This window comes from Mirounga leonina, unplaced genomic scaffold, assembly GCF_011800145.1.
Source record: "Mirounga leonina isolate KUSES-001 unplaced genomic scaffold, KU_Mleo_1.0 Mir_154, whole genome shotgun sequence".
Taxonomy (NCBI): Eukaryota; Metazoa; Chordata; class Mammalia; order Carnivora; family Phocidae; genus Mirounga; species Mirounga leonina.
Genome location: NW_023270389.1, coordinates 3,470,925 through 3,486,830, shown reverse-complemented (window position 1 = coordinate 3,486,830; position 15,906 = coordinate 3,470,925). Strand labels below are relative to the sequence as shown.

At 44.8% G+C, this 15,906-nt stretch overlaps 1 protein-coding gene across 1 annotated transcript in view; it reads left to right on the top strand.

Annotated features, from left to right (window-relative positions):
* The window catches only part of SPTA1 (spectrin alpha, erythrocytic 1), a 67,483-nt gene that overhangs the window by 26,690 nt on the left and 24,887 nt on the right, over window positions 1–15,906 (top strand). Inside the window, exons 18-29 of the mRNA XM_035009896.1 lie at window positions 985–1,202; window positions 2,047–2,139; window positions 4,063–4,200; window positions 5,148–5,299; window positions 5,893–6,079; window positions 7,450–7,551; window positions 8,518–8,609; window positions 9,326–9,470; window positions 10,267–10,448; window positions 14,189–14,288; window positions 14,401–14,598; window positions 15,370–15,513. Of these exons, the coding sequence (XP_034865787.1) occupies window positions 985–1,202; window positions 2,047–2,139; window positions 4,063–4,200; window positions 5,148–5,299; window positions 5,893–6,079; window positions 7,450–7,551; window positions 8,518–8,609; window positions 9,326–9,470; window positions 10,267–10,448; window positions 14,189–14,288; window positions 14,401–14,598; window positions 15,370–15,513 (1,751 nt within the window). The remainder of the gene's footprint in view (window positions 1–984; window positions 1,203–2,046; window positions 2,140–4,062; window positions 4,201–5,147; window positions 5,300–5,892; window positions 6,080–7,449; window positions 7,552–8,517; window positions 8,610–9,325; window positions 9,471–10,266; window positions 10,449–14,188; window positions 14,289–14,400; window positions 14,599–15,369; window positions 15,514–15,906) is intronic.

Genomic DNA, 15,906 nt, shown 5'->3' with positions numbered 1-15,906 from the left:
GTGTAATGTATCTCTTTCCTCTGTTACTCTTTTAAGCTTTTTATCACTGGTTTTCAGAAATTTTATTACAATATAACTTGGTGCAGTTTTCTTTGTGTGTTGAGCTTGGCGAACCTCTTGGAACCTCCAGGGAACACTCTTAAGCTGGAACTGATTTAGTGATGGGTTCAATACTGAGGTGTAATTCTTCTGGTCCACTTTGGTGGGAGCTGATGTTAACTCCCACAGCCCTATGTGAGTCTTAGGGATTTGGGCCTCCAGCTTTTCCATCCCCTTGTCCTCACCTCGAGGAGTCTCCTGACATGTGCGTGCAAGTCTCAAACATGCGAGGGCACCCCCCACACATCTCCGAGGCTCTGTGTGTGGTGCGCTTCCTCGGCCCCCTGCTCCTCGAGCTCGGGTGTTCCTACCTGCCCTGGCTCACTCTGCCTGCTCAGCTCAGTGTGACAGCCGGTTCTGTGTGACATCACCCCCAGCCCTATAGCCCAGAGACTGCCCTGCACATGGGGGCACATCTCATTTCTTTCCCTTCTCTGAGAAGTCACAATCCTCTGCCTGTGGTCTGAACATTGTCATATGTTGCAGTCTGTCCTGTTTTCTAGGACCTGTGAGAACAGGTCCTGTGGTGATAAATTCCTTCTGGGCGGAATTGGCGATCAGCTGGATTTTCTGTTTACTCTAGAGAATACATGTTTTTGGAATCCTGGGCAGGACCCGCACCTAGGTATTCTGTTTTCAAGTCAGTTTACCACAGACTATACCACCCCCTTCACCACCACACATACACATTCATCCTCTGTGAGCACCTACCGATGTTCCATCTCATGACATTCTAACTCCCAGGAATTTAGGTAAATTGCTACACTGGCAACATAAAGCAACAACAGCCTCATACCTCCCTTTCTCTCTCCCAGGTCACCAGAGGATTAAAAGATAGTGATGTTAATGAGGGTAATACTCACCCTTTCTATAACTCCTCCATAGGGCACTTTGCTGCAGAAGATGTGGCCTCTAGAGTTAAGAGTTTGAATGACAATATGGAGTCTCTCCAGGCTCGGGCTGCCAGACGGCAGAATGATCTTGAAGCCAATGTCCAGTTCCAGCAGTATCTGGCTGACCTGCATGAAGCAGAAGCATGGATTCAAGAGAAGGAACCTATTGTAGACAACACTAACTATGGGGCTGATGAAGAAGCAGCTGGGGTAAGGTGGGCTTGGGGGTAAACATTGTCTAGTACTCACCAAATGGTATCAAATTAGACTGTGGGACAGCTATAGGCTCTGTGAGATTATTTGGGTGTTTCCAGAGTGATAACCTTTGGCCTTTCCTTGGTTGGGATAACCTCGGAGTTGACACAAATCCTAAAAGGCACACTACATTTTCCTGATCCCACAGAGATTCATAGATTCCTTAAAGATTATCTAAACCCAAAAAAGCATGACAAGAGATCCATGCCTGTCTTGGTCCCATCCTAAATTTCCCAGAATAACCTTGGGATTTCACAGACCAACCATGGTTCTAAGATGTATACAGTTTAATTACTTTATTGACATAAAATTAGGCAGACATGTTGGAACAAGAACCTCAAAGGTCATAGTTACCCTCTATGTCCACTTCTTGTTTTGTTCATTGTCTCGTGATAAGCTGGCATAGTATTTAACAAACCTTCAGCTCTAAAAATAATTGCAGTGGGCATCTAAAGTTTTGCTAGTGTTTAATACCACAAAATACATCATTAACAACATCCTCTTCTAGCTGTGGTGTGTGTCGATAAAACACTTGTGCAAATGTGACTTCATTTTAATTAAAGCAAATGTATTGAATATATTGAAATTGTTGATCATTTAACTCCTATTTTCCTGATACTTGCAAATTTAGAGTTAAACAACAACTACAACAACAAACCCTCTTTATTATAGATGGAAATTGTCTCTTACCCGGAATAAGGACAATTGATATAACCCAAAATAATAGCTGAATGACCCCCAGGAATGCTTAGTGCTCTTCCTGTATTCAATTCTAATGATCCTTCATCAACAAATCCAGGCTCTTCTGAAGAAGCATGAGGCCTTCCTGGTGGACCTGAGTGCATTTGGGAACAGCATGCAAGCCCTGCGGGACCAGGCAGCGGCTTGCCAGGTGAGAAGGCGTAGAGATGCCAGGAGCCACACTCCTCGCCAGATGAAATGGGATTCTCTTTACTACTGGCTTTTACTTCTAATAACCCAGGAAACAATTGCAAAGGAAATACTAAGTTCTACGGGCCTTATAAGCAGGAATGGTAGCTTCTTTTTAGCATTTACCGAGATTTAGTTTACAGGCGGTTCTTGGTGAGTGCGATCACGTGCTCATTGATATGCTCTCGCTTTCCATCTTCCTTCCTTTTATATTTCCATTTCTATTTCTTTTTTTTTTTTTAAGATTTTATTTATTTGACAGAGACACAGCGAGAGAAGGAACACAAGCAGGGCGAGTGGGAGAGCGAGAAGCAGGCTTCCCGCGGAGCCGGGAGCCCGACGTGGGGCTCGATCCCAGCACCCTGTGATAATGACCTGAGCCGAAGGCAGATGCTTAACGACTGAGCCACCCAGGCGCCCCCATTCCTATTTCTTTCTAGACCCCTCTATATACACCTCTCCTTCTTATAGTCCTTCCTGATTCCTTGTCTTCCTTCTTGGTCTTTTTTTATATACTTATTAAATGTCGACCTTACGCAACCTTGAATAAAAAATAATCCTGACTGCAGGAAAATTCCAGTCTACTAGAGATCAGAAAGTTCAGCAAATAGGTGCATATGATAGATATATGGACAGGAGAAAGGGTCTCAGGGGAAGGAGTGTTCCCCTCACCTGAAATAAGAATGTTGGAAAGTAGGAAGATTCTCACAGCTAAGGTGAACCACTTTATCTGAGTTATTTTTTTTTAAGGTGGTTTACTATGTAGACAAGGAGAAGGGCTTTTCTAGTCAATAACCTATGAGAGCAAAGGCACCAAAGCACAGAATAATCAGGTGTATTTGGGAAATGGGTAATGCAAATGCTGGAGAAGGTGAGGATGGCCGGGAGCCTGAGCCCACGCTGAGAGCTTGTCCTGAATTGGGGCAAAGCTGGGACCCCCTAAATGACGTGGGCGCCCCCTTGCGGTAGCAGAGGGAAAAAGAGAGACACCTGGTACAGCCTTTCTAAGCAGAAGCTCTTTCACACCTGCGAGTAGACAGCAGACGTGGGCGGGACGTGGCAGGTCACCATGTGTGTGTGGAGCCTGTGTGCCCTGCCTTCCTCAGCCTGCACGGTGGAGCCTAAACAAGAACAGATGGTGTTTGCGTTGTGCGTGTTGAGGAAACAGATACTCAAAGGATATAACATCAGAAGGGTCTGTAACGGGAGGCACACACCTTCCAATCTGATCCGAAACAGGGGTGGGCCACCACTTACAAAGTCGTGTTGTATTCTGTTCATTCTCTCAGAGGTATGATATTTGCAGAAAGCATAAATCAGAGAAGGTTACACCTTGGAGAGCAGGTTGCTTGTTAAAGAGAGAGTCAAGATCTTTGATCTCAGTTTACAGTGTCAGTTTTTACAATTCTGTGGCCTTTCCTGTGCTCTAGGTCACCCATCTCTAAAAAAAAAAAAAAAAAAAAAGGCCCACATTTCGTTGACGTAATAATTTAAGGGTGAAGGGGTTGGAAGGGTTGTCAGTGGAGGCCTGGGAAATACAGAAGGTGATGAGAGATAGTGGGTCTTTCACTTTCTCGAACAGTCTTCTGAAATGTTGGTGCGTATAATCCTCTATTACCTGCTTTACAAACTGGTGGCTTAGCGCACTCACTATTTTTCTGACCAACTACACCCTCCCTTGCTCATTCTGTGCTCCTGTTTCCCGGCCTGCATGTGCCCTCGAGGGTCAGGGTGGAGCGGTGTGTCTGAGAATGGCATACTGCAATCTCCCCCTTGCCGGCAGCCGTGTGGGAGGGTCCAGCCCGAGGCTCCCCCCACCCCGGGGTTGAACAGAGACGTGTTTCCAGCGGGTGACTGATATGATCTGCTTCCTGCTCTTGTTCAGCGACAACAGGCTGTGCCAGTGGAGGGAGCTGCTCGAGAACAGAGGGTTGTGGCTTTATATGACTTCCAGGCCCGCAGCAATCGAGAAGTCACCATGAAGAAAGATGATGTCTTAACTCTGCTCAGTTCCATCAACAAGGTGACTTTCCCTTCTAACCTTCTTCCCATCAGTAAGACAGCTCCTCCACGGTCAACTCTCTCAGCCCTGCCAGATATCCACATTTTGGCCAAACGACGTTTTTCTATCACTGTCTCTCTTAAATAACCATAATTTATTGAGTAGTATCTTTCCTCCAGGTATTGTGTAAGATCCTGTATATATCTTTGGGGTTATAATACCAATGACAGTTAACAAAATGAAGACTCAAAGAGCCTAAGTAAGTTGCCCAAAGACATAGAAACTATGAATGACAGTTTCGTGATACTAAATTATCCCTTTCTCTTCATCTCTGTTTGTCCCTGTTCCGTGCCAATGGTCCCAGTGCTGGAACAGCAATGGCTGGGGAGAGGAGGAACCTGAAAAAAGAGAAGTCTTTTGTCAACTTGGTTTTTTTTAATGTGTGAGAAACAGGTCTGTGAAAGAGCCTGTGAGAATAGGGACAAGATATTGGCTCTTTTCATAAGAGCTCAAATGATGTTTTTACATTCTAATAATTTCCAAAAATTATTGGGAAGAAAAGAAGAGAGTTTGGGATATTGTTGCCCTGAGGCAAGTGAATTTTAGAGAGGCAGGATGGATGGTCCGTGATCAAATAGGCTATGTGCCAGTCCCACTTTGCTCAGGCTTCTCCTTGTTATCATGTCGTGCTCTGAGGATATTGACTCCAAAGTGTTAGTTCAGTAACACCCCCAAATTGCTCTGTGGGGCCCAGGGTGATACTTAAGCACAAAGCATCCACATAAGTGAGTTTCAGGGCCATGCACAATTTTTAGGAACTCTGGGAAAGCGATGGGGAGGACATGCCCATGTCCCCATAGCCTGAGCCTGCGCCTACAGACTTAAGTTAGTTCTAGAGTTGAAGCCTCTCTTATTTGTGTGTTTTCAAGAACTAAGGAAGGAGTGGGGATCGCTTTCTCTCTTTTCAGGACTGGTGGAAGGTGGAATCTGGCGACCACCAAGGTTTTGTGCCTGCTGTCTATGTCAGGAAACTGGCTCAGGATGAGCTTCCTACTCCCGCGCAGCGGCAGCAAGGAGAACCAAGCAGCATTGCCCAGCGCCAGGAACAGATTGAGAACCAGTACGTTTTAGAGGCAGGAGAACTGGACAGTACTTGGCTAAACATTTCTTACTGGCAAAGACACTTCTCATGACTCTGCAGCTGTTCAATTAGAGATGCCACTGTAAATTCTCAGATTTTAAGAGCTAAAAGTAAACTTCGAGTCCGTGAAACACTTCAGTTTTTCTATGAAAATGATTAAGTCAGTTGCCTGAGGTCAGGCGCTTCATAGAGCCACTCCTTCCGGTTCCCTGCCCAGCGTTCTGAGGGTTATCGAACATCTGACTTCCACGTGAACTTTGTTTTCTCTACCAGGCTGTTTCTCACCCAGCTGTTGGCAGGCATGTGAACATCTCATGTCTGTAGAATAGGGGAGGGGTGATGCCAGTCACTATTGGAATATTGATATTTGTATTATTCTTAATGGAATCCTGTGTGTTTGTCTCTCTGCTCTCAGTGCTGTTTTCCTCCCAGTTTTGTTTCCTCCCCTCCTCTGTTCTTCTTTTGATTTTCCCTCTCTCTCCTTCTGGCCCCTTTCACTCTCCCTGCTTCCACTCTTCAGTGTTTCCTCCGTGTTTCACGACACCGTTCCCATTCTCTGTTTCTGCACGCAGGTACCACTCCCTCCTTGATAGGGCAGAAGAGCGGAGGCGTCGTCTACTGCAACGCTACAATGAGTTTTTGCTGGCCTATGAGGCTGGCGACATGCTAGAGTGGATCCAAGAGAAGAAGGCAGAGAATACCGGGGTGGAACTAGATGATGTCTGGGAGCTGCAGAAAAAGTTTGATGAGTTCCAAACGGTGAGAATGAGCAAGCTTCTCCTCCAGATGGCTTTCAGATGGTGACCCTGTTTCTGTTTATCTCAGACCTCTTCCTAAGTGGTTCCTCAACTTCACATTTGCTAAATATCCTTCCCAGAGCTGCTGAGAGTCCCACGTTTCAGATCTCCCTCTGGGTATGAGAGATGGGAGGAAAATACAGAGGAATTAGTGGCCTTGGTTCTTCAGCCTGTGGTCCCTGCCACTCCCAGACCCTCCTGGGAGTGCTGGTCTCCCTGAGTTCTTCAGCACTAGCTCCACACTGTGCTGCATTCTGGGATCCCAGGTTGAGGTGGGAGGCTGTGGGACTCTTCAGAAGCTCTACCTATGGGGCAGAAGCTGGGGTGGAAGGTGGGAAGAAAAACTTGACTTTACAGCTAGTTTCTAAGATTCTACCCACCTAAAACCATCCATCCTCAGTTCTCACAGATTCATTCCATATGTTAGCTAGAAGTGAATATAAACCTCTCCCTTCTTTTCTTTTTCTTATGATGTCTTCCACATAGAATTCAAGGCAACACATAGATAGATGGTACATGGGATAGATGATGATAGATAGATGATAGGTAGATAGGATAGATAGATAGATAGATAGATAGATAGATAGATGATAGATAAATGGATAGGGAGATGATAGATGATTGTTAGATGGATAGATAGATGGATAGATGGATGGATGGATAGATAGATGATAGATACATAGATAGACGATGGATGGATAGGTAGATGATGGATAGATGATGGATGGATAGATAATGGATAGATAGATGATAGATAAATAGATATATAGGGATTGTATATACACATATGGAATATATAAGGAAAGAGGAGAGTGAAAGGAAGGGAAGCAAGGACAAAATTATAAAAGAACACCAAGAATGACACTCCCACGAGGAAGCTCATTTAGAGGCCTTTGTACAATGTAATGGATGATATCATCCCCATAGGCATTGCGATGAGCTCCTCAGAGCTATTTCTTACAATACACCTTAACACAAGCAGATTGCAACTTAGTCCGTGAAATTCTATAGAAGGCAGAGGAGTTTGTATTGGTAGGTAAGCACAGGATGCGGCTCAGGTAATCTGGGAGAGATTTTTAATAAATCTCAGAAATTGGATGTGCTCCACACTCCAGAAAAATGGCAGCTCTCTTGCCAAGTTCTCGATAGCCAATGGGGTCAGGGGGTTTAAAGCTACTCTTCTTAGTGGCAGATTGGAGGGCAGCTTCTTGTGCATTGCAAGTAAGGTTAGCGATATTAATATTTAGTCAAAGTGGAACAGAGATGAGCAGGCAGGTATGAAGATTCCTGAGAAGGGAATTTATACTGCTTTGGACAAATTTTCCCACCCAGGATCTGAAGGCCAATGAGCCTCGGCTGAGGGATATCAACAAGGTGGCAGATGACCTTCTATTTGAAAAGCTTCTAACACCAGAAGGAGCTCAAATACGGCAGGTAAGTAAACTCCTTCCATGTTTCCTCACTGCCAGACCGAGCCCTGGGGGTCTTACCTTTCCCTTAAATACACTCAACATCATATTCCACAGATCAGCTAGGACAGGCAGAAGGTATAAAGCTGGCTTCAGGAAAGGTCAAAGATGATAGTTCAAGCAGTCCAGCCACGTATATATTTAAACTGATCTGAAATCTATAAATTGCAACACATGCCTCCCTCCTACCCCCAACTTCACTTACAGACACAGAAAATTCATGCTCAGATACATGAATATGAAGAAAATGTAGGTAAAAAGCTATGACAGTGGAAAGGGGCTAGTCTGGAAAGCTGACTGGAAGAGACAGGCTCTGATAAAATCTGAGAAAAGGAGAAAATCATAGGTCAGTACAGACAGGAAGTTGGGCATTCTAGACCTGATTGACCTGATTTAGATTGGGACCCATGGTTCCATAAAAGATCGAATGAACATGAGTTCAGCTCTCTGGGTTGTCCTAAACCAGGGAAGATGAGTTCTCTGCCTCTTTTCTGGTGGTTAACGTGGGGTAGGAGGGAGAAGGGATGTGCATAGGAATAATTCACTTACTCTCTGCAGAAAGTAGAGCTCTAAGCGGCAGTTTGGTTTGGTCAATTCAGGATGCAGAAATATAATAGCTGCTAACTACCAAGGCAACATGTCCCACTCATCTTCTGGAGATTGGGATGTAGTCTCTGAAGCAGCCAACATCAGTTGCCCCTCTAGGGCTGGGGGTTCCATCCTGGAACATCATTTGGGGAAGGAAATTTATCCCTTTCTCAACTGCATGAATGAAGGCCAAGCACAAGTTCTCCAGAGAGGGAAGAAACCTATGTAGTTTCCAAAAGACATCCCTTGACAACCATGATTCAAACCTCATCGGGTGTTTGGACAACACTGAACTACCTGAGTTAGCTTTCTAGCTAACACCTACTGTGTCTGCCTCTTCTAGGAGTTGAATACTCGCTGGGACTCCTTGCAGAGTCTTGCGGAGGAGCAGCGCCAGCTCCTCGGCAGCGCCCATGCTGTCCAGGTGTTTCAGAGGTGAGAAGGTAGTGCTGCTCTAGATCGCACTCAAAACCCCAGTCTGACTGCTGCAGGAGAGGCCCAGCTATTAGTAGAACACGCCTGAGACAGAGATTAGAGGGGGTCAGGTGATTCTGTAGCAGATTCCTTACTCAGCACACGGGGTCCTCCCAGACAACCAGCTCAAATTTTCTAGTGCCTGGGCTTGGATCCTGGCACATAATTAGCAGTTTTCATGATAGGTAATGACGTCGGAGTAGAGACAAGAGGTTTACATAATTACATTTCGGAACTAGCCGTAGACAGCATCGAGCCACAGATACGTCGTCTCTGTTGATTCAACCATTTATTACACTGATTCCAAATCTGTGTCTATGCACATAGCTAAGTAAGCAAGCAAACAAGCCAAATGGTAACCAAACACCTTCGCCGGGTATAATTGCATTTTTGAGTATTGGGAGAAGGGAAACAGACATGCAGAGGGCGGCTCTGCAGTCAGGCGCCCTGGTGGTCTAACCTTGAGAAAATAGCCTCCTTAAGGCTCTGTTCTGGCCAATGGAAAGTGGGAATGTAACAGTGGCTATACTTCAAGTCGTTGTTGGGAGGATGAAGCCAGCCTACGTTCTAGCACATCAGGAACGGGGGCGGGGGTGAGTAGAAAGGACTTCCCTGGAGCCGGCTGGGCTGCCTGTGGAATACACTGTCGATCTAAGTCCTTTACTGTCGTGAGCCAGAGAAGCAGATGAGATGAAGGAGCAGATTGAGAAGAAGCACCAGGCCCTCTGTGCTGCCGACCCCGGCTCAGACCTGTTCAGCGTTCAGGCCCTTCAGCGGCAGCATGAGATCTTTGAGAGAGACCTCATGCCTCTGGGAGAAAAGGTGAGACATTCGCTCCCACGCTGTTCCAACACGTCCCTCTTCGCATTGACGTGTTTCCATGGCCTCTTCTTTGCTTCTATTCCCCAGTCCCTTACTCTCACATTTCTCCTTCTCTTACTCCATACTTGCTCTTGCACCTGTCCCTAAGACAAGGGCACCAAAAGGACAAGGCCAGGACCTCTAATATGGAGGGAAAACATCCTGAAATGACCTCTTCTGTCCAAGTACCTCTTCAGTGGCTTCCAAGTGCCTAGACCGTGCAGAAGGCCTGCAGTCTCAGACCAGGAGGGACTGGCCACCCCCAGGATGGCCCAGGCCAGGCGTGTTACAGTTTCCTTCATAAGGAACTGACAATGCTTAATCCTCCTCGGCCTACAAGTAAGCACTGGAACTTGCCAGATGCACTCTGGGATAAATCAGAGGCATCATGCAGCTTGGCCTTATCATGCAGAGTGAAAAGAGCACAGAAGATGTCTATATTGAAAAGATCTTCACATTAAAACTCAGGACCCTTGGGCTCATAACTGATGCTGCCACTAATCAGCAGAGTCACTTAACCATCTGCCCGACACCCTCTTATCTTTTAAAGAAGTATGGTAATGTCAAGTTTGACTACTTCAAGGTGTTATCATGGGTACCAAAAGGGTTGGCATTATTTTATTAAGTAGCAAGATGTTCTCATACCTCCCTGACGTCTATTTGAGGAGTGCGAATTGCAGGGCTCAGAGGTGGTATTTTGCTAAGATTCAGGTATGGCTCTACTTGGCTGATTCTCAGAGCTCTTGCACCTCCCCAGGTGACCATGCTGGGGGAGACAGCAGAGCGGCTCAGTGAGTCCCACCCAGATGCCGCTGATGACCTGAGGAGGCAGGGGACGGAGCTGAAGGAGGCATGGGACAACCTGCTGAAGTCTTCGGAGGATCGCAAGGAGAACTTAAATGAGGCCCAGAAATTCTACACGTTCCTTATGCAAGCCAGGTAAAGCTCCAAAGGCAGGCTCCGCCAGGTGGGGTGGGCAATTTCCACGTCTGGCCCCTGCATAGACCTTCTAGGAGCAGCCTGAATATAGGTGCTCTTCACTGCTGGTTTGGAGGGTACGTCCACATCCAGATTGTACCTCTAGCGAGGCTCAAAAAGCTCAGGCTCGGTGGTTCAAGCCATAGAATACCCAAGTTTGAACGAATGTGACACTGTCTAGGCCAGTCAAGTCAGCCTAGAGCATGCAGCATACATGGGGTGCTAGGTCAGGAGTTGTAGAATATGGACTTTTCTTTGTACTGGAAAGAGACGAGCACAGACAACCATGGTCGAACACAATACAGCCCCAATATGCATCCTAACAAATGCATGGAACTAGCACACACAGGTCCAAAGGTAAGAAAGGTGTGGGGTGTTCAGGAAGTGGGGGCAGCAAGAGCATGTGTTTGCATGTCAGAGGGCTCAAGACAAGGATCGGGGCATGAGCTCAGACACGGAGAGATAAAATCCTGGAGAACTTCCGCTGCCTTGCCAGAAGGTCTACACATTATCACAGTGGAGCAAGCAGATACTTTGTCTGTGAAACAATTGCCACGTTCTGCCCCATCACCTCCATGTGCTGGGAGGAGCATTTGGAATTGAGGATCCAGGAAGTAGTGCCTCACAATGTAATACTTTTGGGGAAAAAAAAAAAGAAAAGGACTTTTGGTAAATAATTGCAGTTGCTCTTGGCAGCCCCCTCCCCACTTTGGCGTCTCTGGAAAGCTATAGTTTTTCATACAATATAAATAAATAGCATCCACAGCCATCCCCCAAATCATATCTGCTCATAGCTCTCTGTACGTACAGATTCTGCTCTGACTTCAGATTCCAAGTCAAATGCTGCCTCCTTCCGTTTATGAAATACTTTATGAATAAGTAATACTCCCCCCTTCCGAACAACTCTGACACAGGCTTTTACCACTTTATGACCCTTTTATGACCCTCTTTAATACCCATCACCAGGCTAACCCATCCCCCCACCCCCCTCCCCTCTAGAACCCTCAGTTTGTTTCTCAGAGTCCATAGTCTCTCATGGTTCATCTCCCCCTCCGATTTCCACCCTCTTTATTTTTCCCTTCCTGTTTTCTTCTTCTTCTTCTTCTTCTTCTTCTTCTTCTTCTTCTTCTTCTTCTTCTTCTTCTTCTTCTTCTTCTTCTTTTTTTTGCATATAATGTATTATTGTTTCAGAGGTACAGATCTGAGATTCAACAGTCTTGCACAATTCACAGCGCTTACCAGAGCACATACCCTCCCCAGTGTCTATCACCCAGCCGCCCCATCCCTCCCACCCACCCCACCACTCCAGCAACCCTCAGTTTGTTTCCTGAGATTAAGAATTCCTCATATCCGTGAGGTCATATGATACATGTCTTTCTCTGTTTGACTTATTTCGCTCAGCATAATACCCTCCAGTTCCATCCACGTCATTGCAAATGGCAAGATCTCATTCCTTTTGATGGCTGCATAATATTCCATTGTATATATATACCACCTCTTCTTTATCCATTCATCTGTCGATGGACATCTTGGCTCTTTTCACAGTTTGGCTATTGTGGACATTGCTGCTATAAACATCGGGGTGCACATACCCCTTCGGATCCCTACATGTGTATCTTTGGGGTAAATACCCAGTAGTGCAATTGCTGGATCCTATGGTAGCTCTATCTTCAACTTTTTGAGGAACCTCCATACTGTTTTCCAGAGTGGCTGCACCAGCTTGCATTCCCACCAACAGTGTAGGAGGGTTCCCCTTTCTCCGCATCCCCGCCAACATCTGTCCTTTCCTGACTTGTTAATTTTAGCCATTCTGACTGGTGTGAGGTGGTATCTCATTGAGGTTTTGATTTGGATTTCCCTGATGCCAAGCGATGTTGAGCACTTTTTCATGTGTCTGTTGGTTCAGGCTGTTTTTGAAACAATAGGTATTAACCTCTTGTGTTCTGTTTGCCTTTTTTTTTTTTCTTTTAATCTAAAGTATGAACTCCTCTTTTGCTATGTTACATACTTAATAAGCAACCAATGAAACTTAGGTGTTTGAATAAGTGAATACATGAGTTTTCAAAAGAAAAGACCCTTCTGCCCTAGATCGGATGTCTGTTGTTTCTCCAACAAGAGAAAGGACTCTCTGTTTGTGATGCTTCATTTGGGCATCACACAGAATTGTAAATGAGTACATTGTTACTTGACATTTACCCTCTGGGACACGGACCTTAGCTTTCCTTGTCATATCCCTTGACTGCTAACAGTCAGAAGTGGGCCCTGGTCTCATCAACAGTATGGAGAGTGTGTGTGTGTGTGTGTGTGTGTGTACATGCGTAAATGTATGTGTGTGTGCATGCATGAATGTGTGTGTGCGTGAATGTGTGTGTATATGTGTGAAAGTATGTGCATGCGTGAATGTGTGTGTGTGTGTGTGTGCGCACGCATGCATGCTGGGAATAAAAGAATAAAGACATACCTTCCCTGAAATTCCGTATAAAATAAATCCTTAAACCCAAGAAACTACTCTTTATGTACAAGAATCATTAAGAGTAATGGAATATGGATTGGTCCAGGATTTGAGTGTCCAGGTTCTTTCCAGATGTCTGTTTTTACTTATATTACATGGGCAAGCCACTTACATTCTCTAGTCTGACCTCCTCATCTCCAAACCGAAAACAAAAGAGTTCCCAGAATTCTATACAGGATTATTACAAGAACTGAAAGAGATAATATATGTGAAGACATTTTCAAACATAAGGGATGTCATTATAAGTCAAACAGTGTAAACAACAGAATTCAGTGACTCATCACTTAGAACACCCAGTGTTCATCACAAGTGCCCTCCTTATTGCCCATCCTCCATCTAGTCCATCCCCCACCCACCTCCCTCCATCAACCCTCAGTTTTTTCTTTATAGTTATGAGTCTTTTATGGTTTGCTTCCCTCTCTTTTTTTCTTTATCTGCCCCCTCTCCCAATGTTCATTTGTTTTGTTTCTTAAATTCCACATATGAGTGAAATACGGTATTTGTTTTTCTCTGACTTATTTCACTTAGCATAATACACTCTAGCTCCAGCCACATTATTGAGAAGGGCAAGATTTCATTCTTTTTGATGGCTGAGTAATATTCCCTTGTATATACATTCCATCTTCTTTATCCATTCATCAGTCAATGGACATTTGGGCTCTCTCCATAGTTTGGCTATTGTTGATAATGCTGCTCTAAACATTGGGGAGCAGGTACCCCTTCTAATGTTAACTAACTAGAATTTAAATAAAAAATTGAAAAAAATAAAAGCTTAGCAAAATAAAAAAAGGAAACATTTCCAATTGGTTTCTAGTAAATCATCTTTATCACACTTGTCTTTTTCCTGTATCTTCCTTTTACTTGGAATCTTTCTTAAGCACTGTTACCAAATTCTAGAAAGTGTCTGTCTGTCTTCATGTCTATACTTTTATATTTTTGATCTATTTCCTTTTTAAAGATTATTTTCATTCTTTGTACACAAGCAGATTCATGTGTAATGAATTTACAATAAGTTTCCTTTTTAAAACAAACAAACAAACAAACAAAAACCAGTGTGAACAACAAACCCAAGATCTGTGAAGCATATAAGGTCAGATGGAAGGTGTTAATCTAGAAATAGCCAAGGACAGGTAGCCCTGTTGCAAGCTGCAAGGTTTTCTTGTCAATCCAAGTATGTTTGTTTCTCTAGGGACCTAGAGAACTGGATCAGTAGCATGGGAGGCATGGTATCATCAGAGGAGCTGGCTGAGGATTTAATTGGCACGGAGATCCTGCTGGAGCGACACCAGGTATGGCTACCAAATCCACAGCCACTGATCACATGACCCCCAACCTTCCCTCATTTTTTGACATTGTTGAGAAGCCATTGGTGCCACCAGTCTCTTCCTATTTCCAACACAGGAGCATCGTGCTGACCTGGAGGCTGAAGCTCCCACCTTCCAGGCCTTGGAAGACTTTGGTGCAGAACTTATAAGCAGTGGGCACCGTTCCAGTCCTGAAATTGAAGAAAAGCTTGAAGTGGTCAGGCTAAAGAAAGATGACTTGGAGAAAGCATGGAAACAACGCAAGAGGATGCTGGATCAGTGTCTGGAGTTGCAGGTAAAGCACCCTTGAGCCTGTTAAAAAGGATTAGGCTCAGTCTGTTCCTTCTGTGCAAGTTTGCACAGTTCCTGCAGGTGCTCATTTCACTGGGCTTGCCATCCCATAGGCACAAGGGCATTTCTTGGCTCTCTGCCATTGCGCTCTCATCATTGTGGTGTTCTCTGCTCGTATTCCTGTTAGAAGAGCCAAACAAAGTGGGGATCAGCTCTTGGCACAAGATGAGGGTGATTATAATGTATTTATTGATTGAGAGTTTGGTTGATTGATTCTTGTTGAGAACATGCTGGTTGTGGAGCCCTGGAAACACAAAGATTAGTAAGATAACATCTCTTTTCTGAAGTAGTGAAATTAGACATGTAGACAGACCATTCTAGCACAGCAGGTGATTATTAATAAAACAAAATGTATGAAAGTTTTGAGGCTAAAGAAGAGGGAGTGATTAGTGCCAGTGAGGGAAGGGATGAGCAGATCACTGGTGACCCTGAGGGTCGTGGTTATGAGGGTCCTAAAGAAATGACCAGCCAGCATCTGCCAGGTGCAGCATATGGGAAACACACCCTGGGAATGGAGTACAGCTTAAACAAAACGTAAAATGTGTTTTCAGGGAAGAGTAAAAGCTCCAGAATAGCTAAGATTCATGGTATGAATGTTTTTTGGAAGAACATAAGCAACCCTTATGGGATCCCTTATATCAGTGTTGTAGGAAAGGGATGGGTCATTTCCTCTGTCCCCTGGATTGGATATAACCTCTGCCTTCATTCCCCATAGTTGTTCCACGGGAATTGTGATCAGGCTGAGAGCTGGATGCTGGCACGTGAGAATTTCCTGAGGTCAGAGAGCCACAGTTCCTTAGACACTCTGGTGGCCTTGATGAAGAAACGGGATGATTTGGACAAAGCAATCACTGCCCAGGTAATAACAACTAATATAAGAGTTCCAATAATAAATATTAGTAATAATAACAGAGATTTCTATACATGTATATAGTTCTGTGATTTACAAGTATTTTAATTCCCATTTGCTTCTTACAGAAAACTGAGTTAGACAGGGCAGTTGACACGGTGGCTTACTCTTACTCAAGTCACTCGCGGTATTGGACCGACTTACTGCAAGCCCAGCCTTTTACAACCTACCTTTTAGAATTGGAAGTGACTTTATATACTGCTTATGCCAACATCTCACCCAATGCAGGAGTCACCCTCTGCCATGGCCATGGGAGGAGTCTGTTCTTTAGGGAGATCAGTACCACAGGAGTCCATACCACAGGAGCTCAGTACCACTGGAGTCAGTACCACAGGAGCTCAG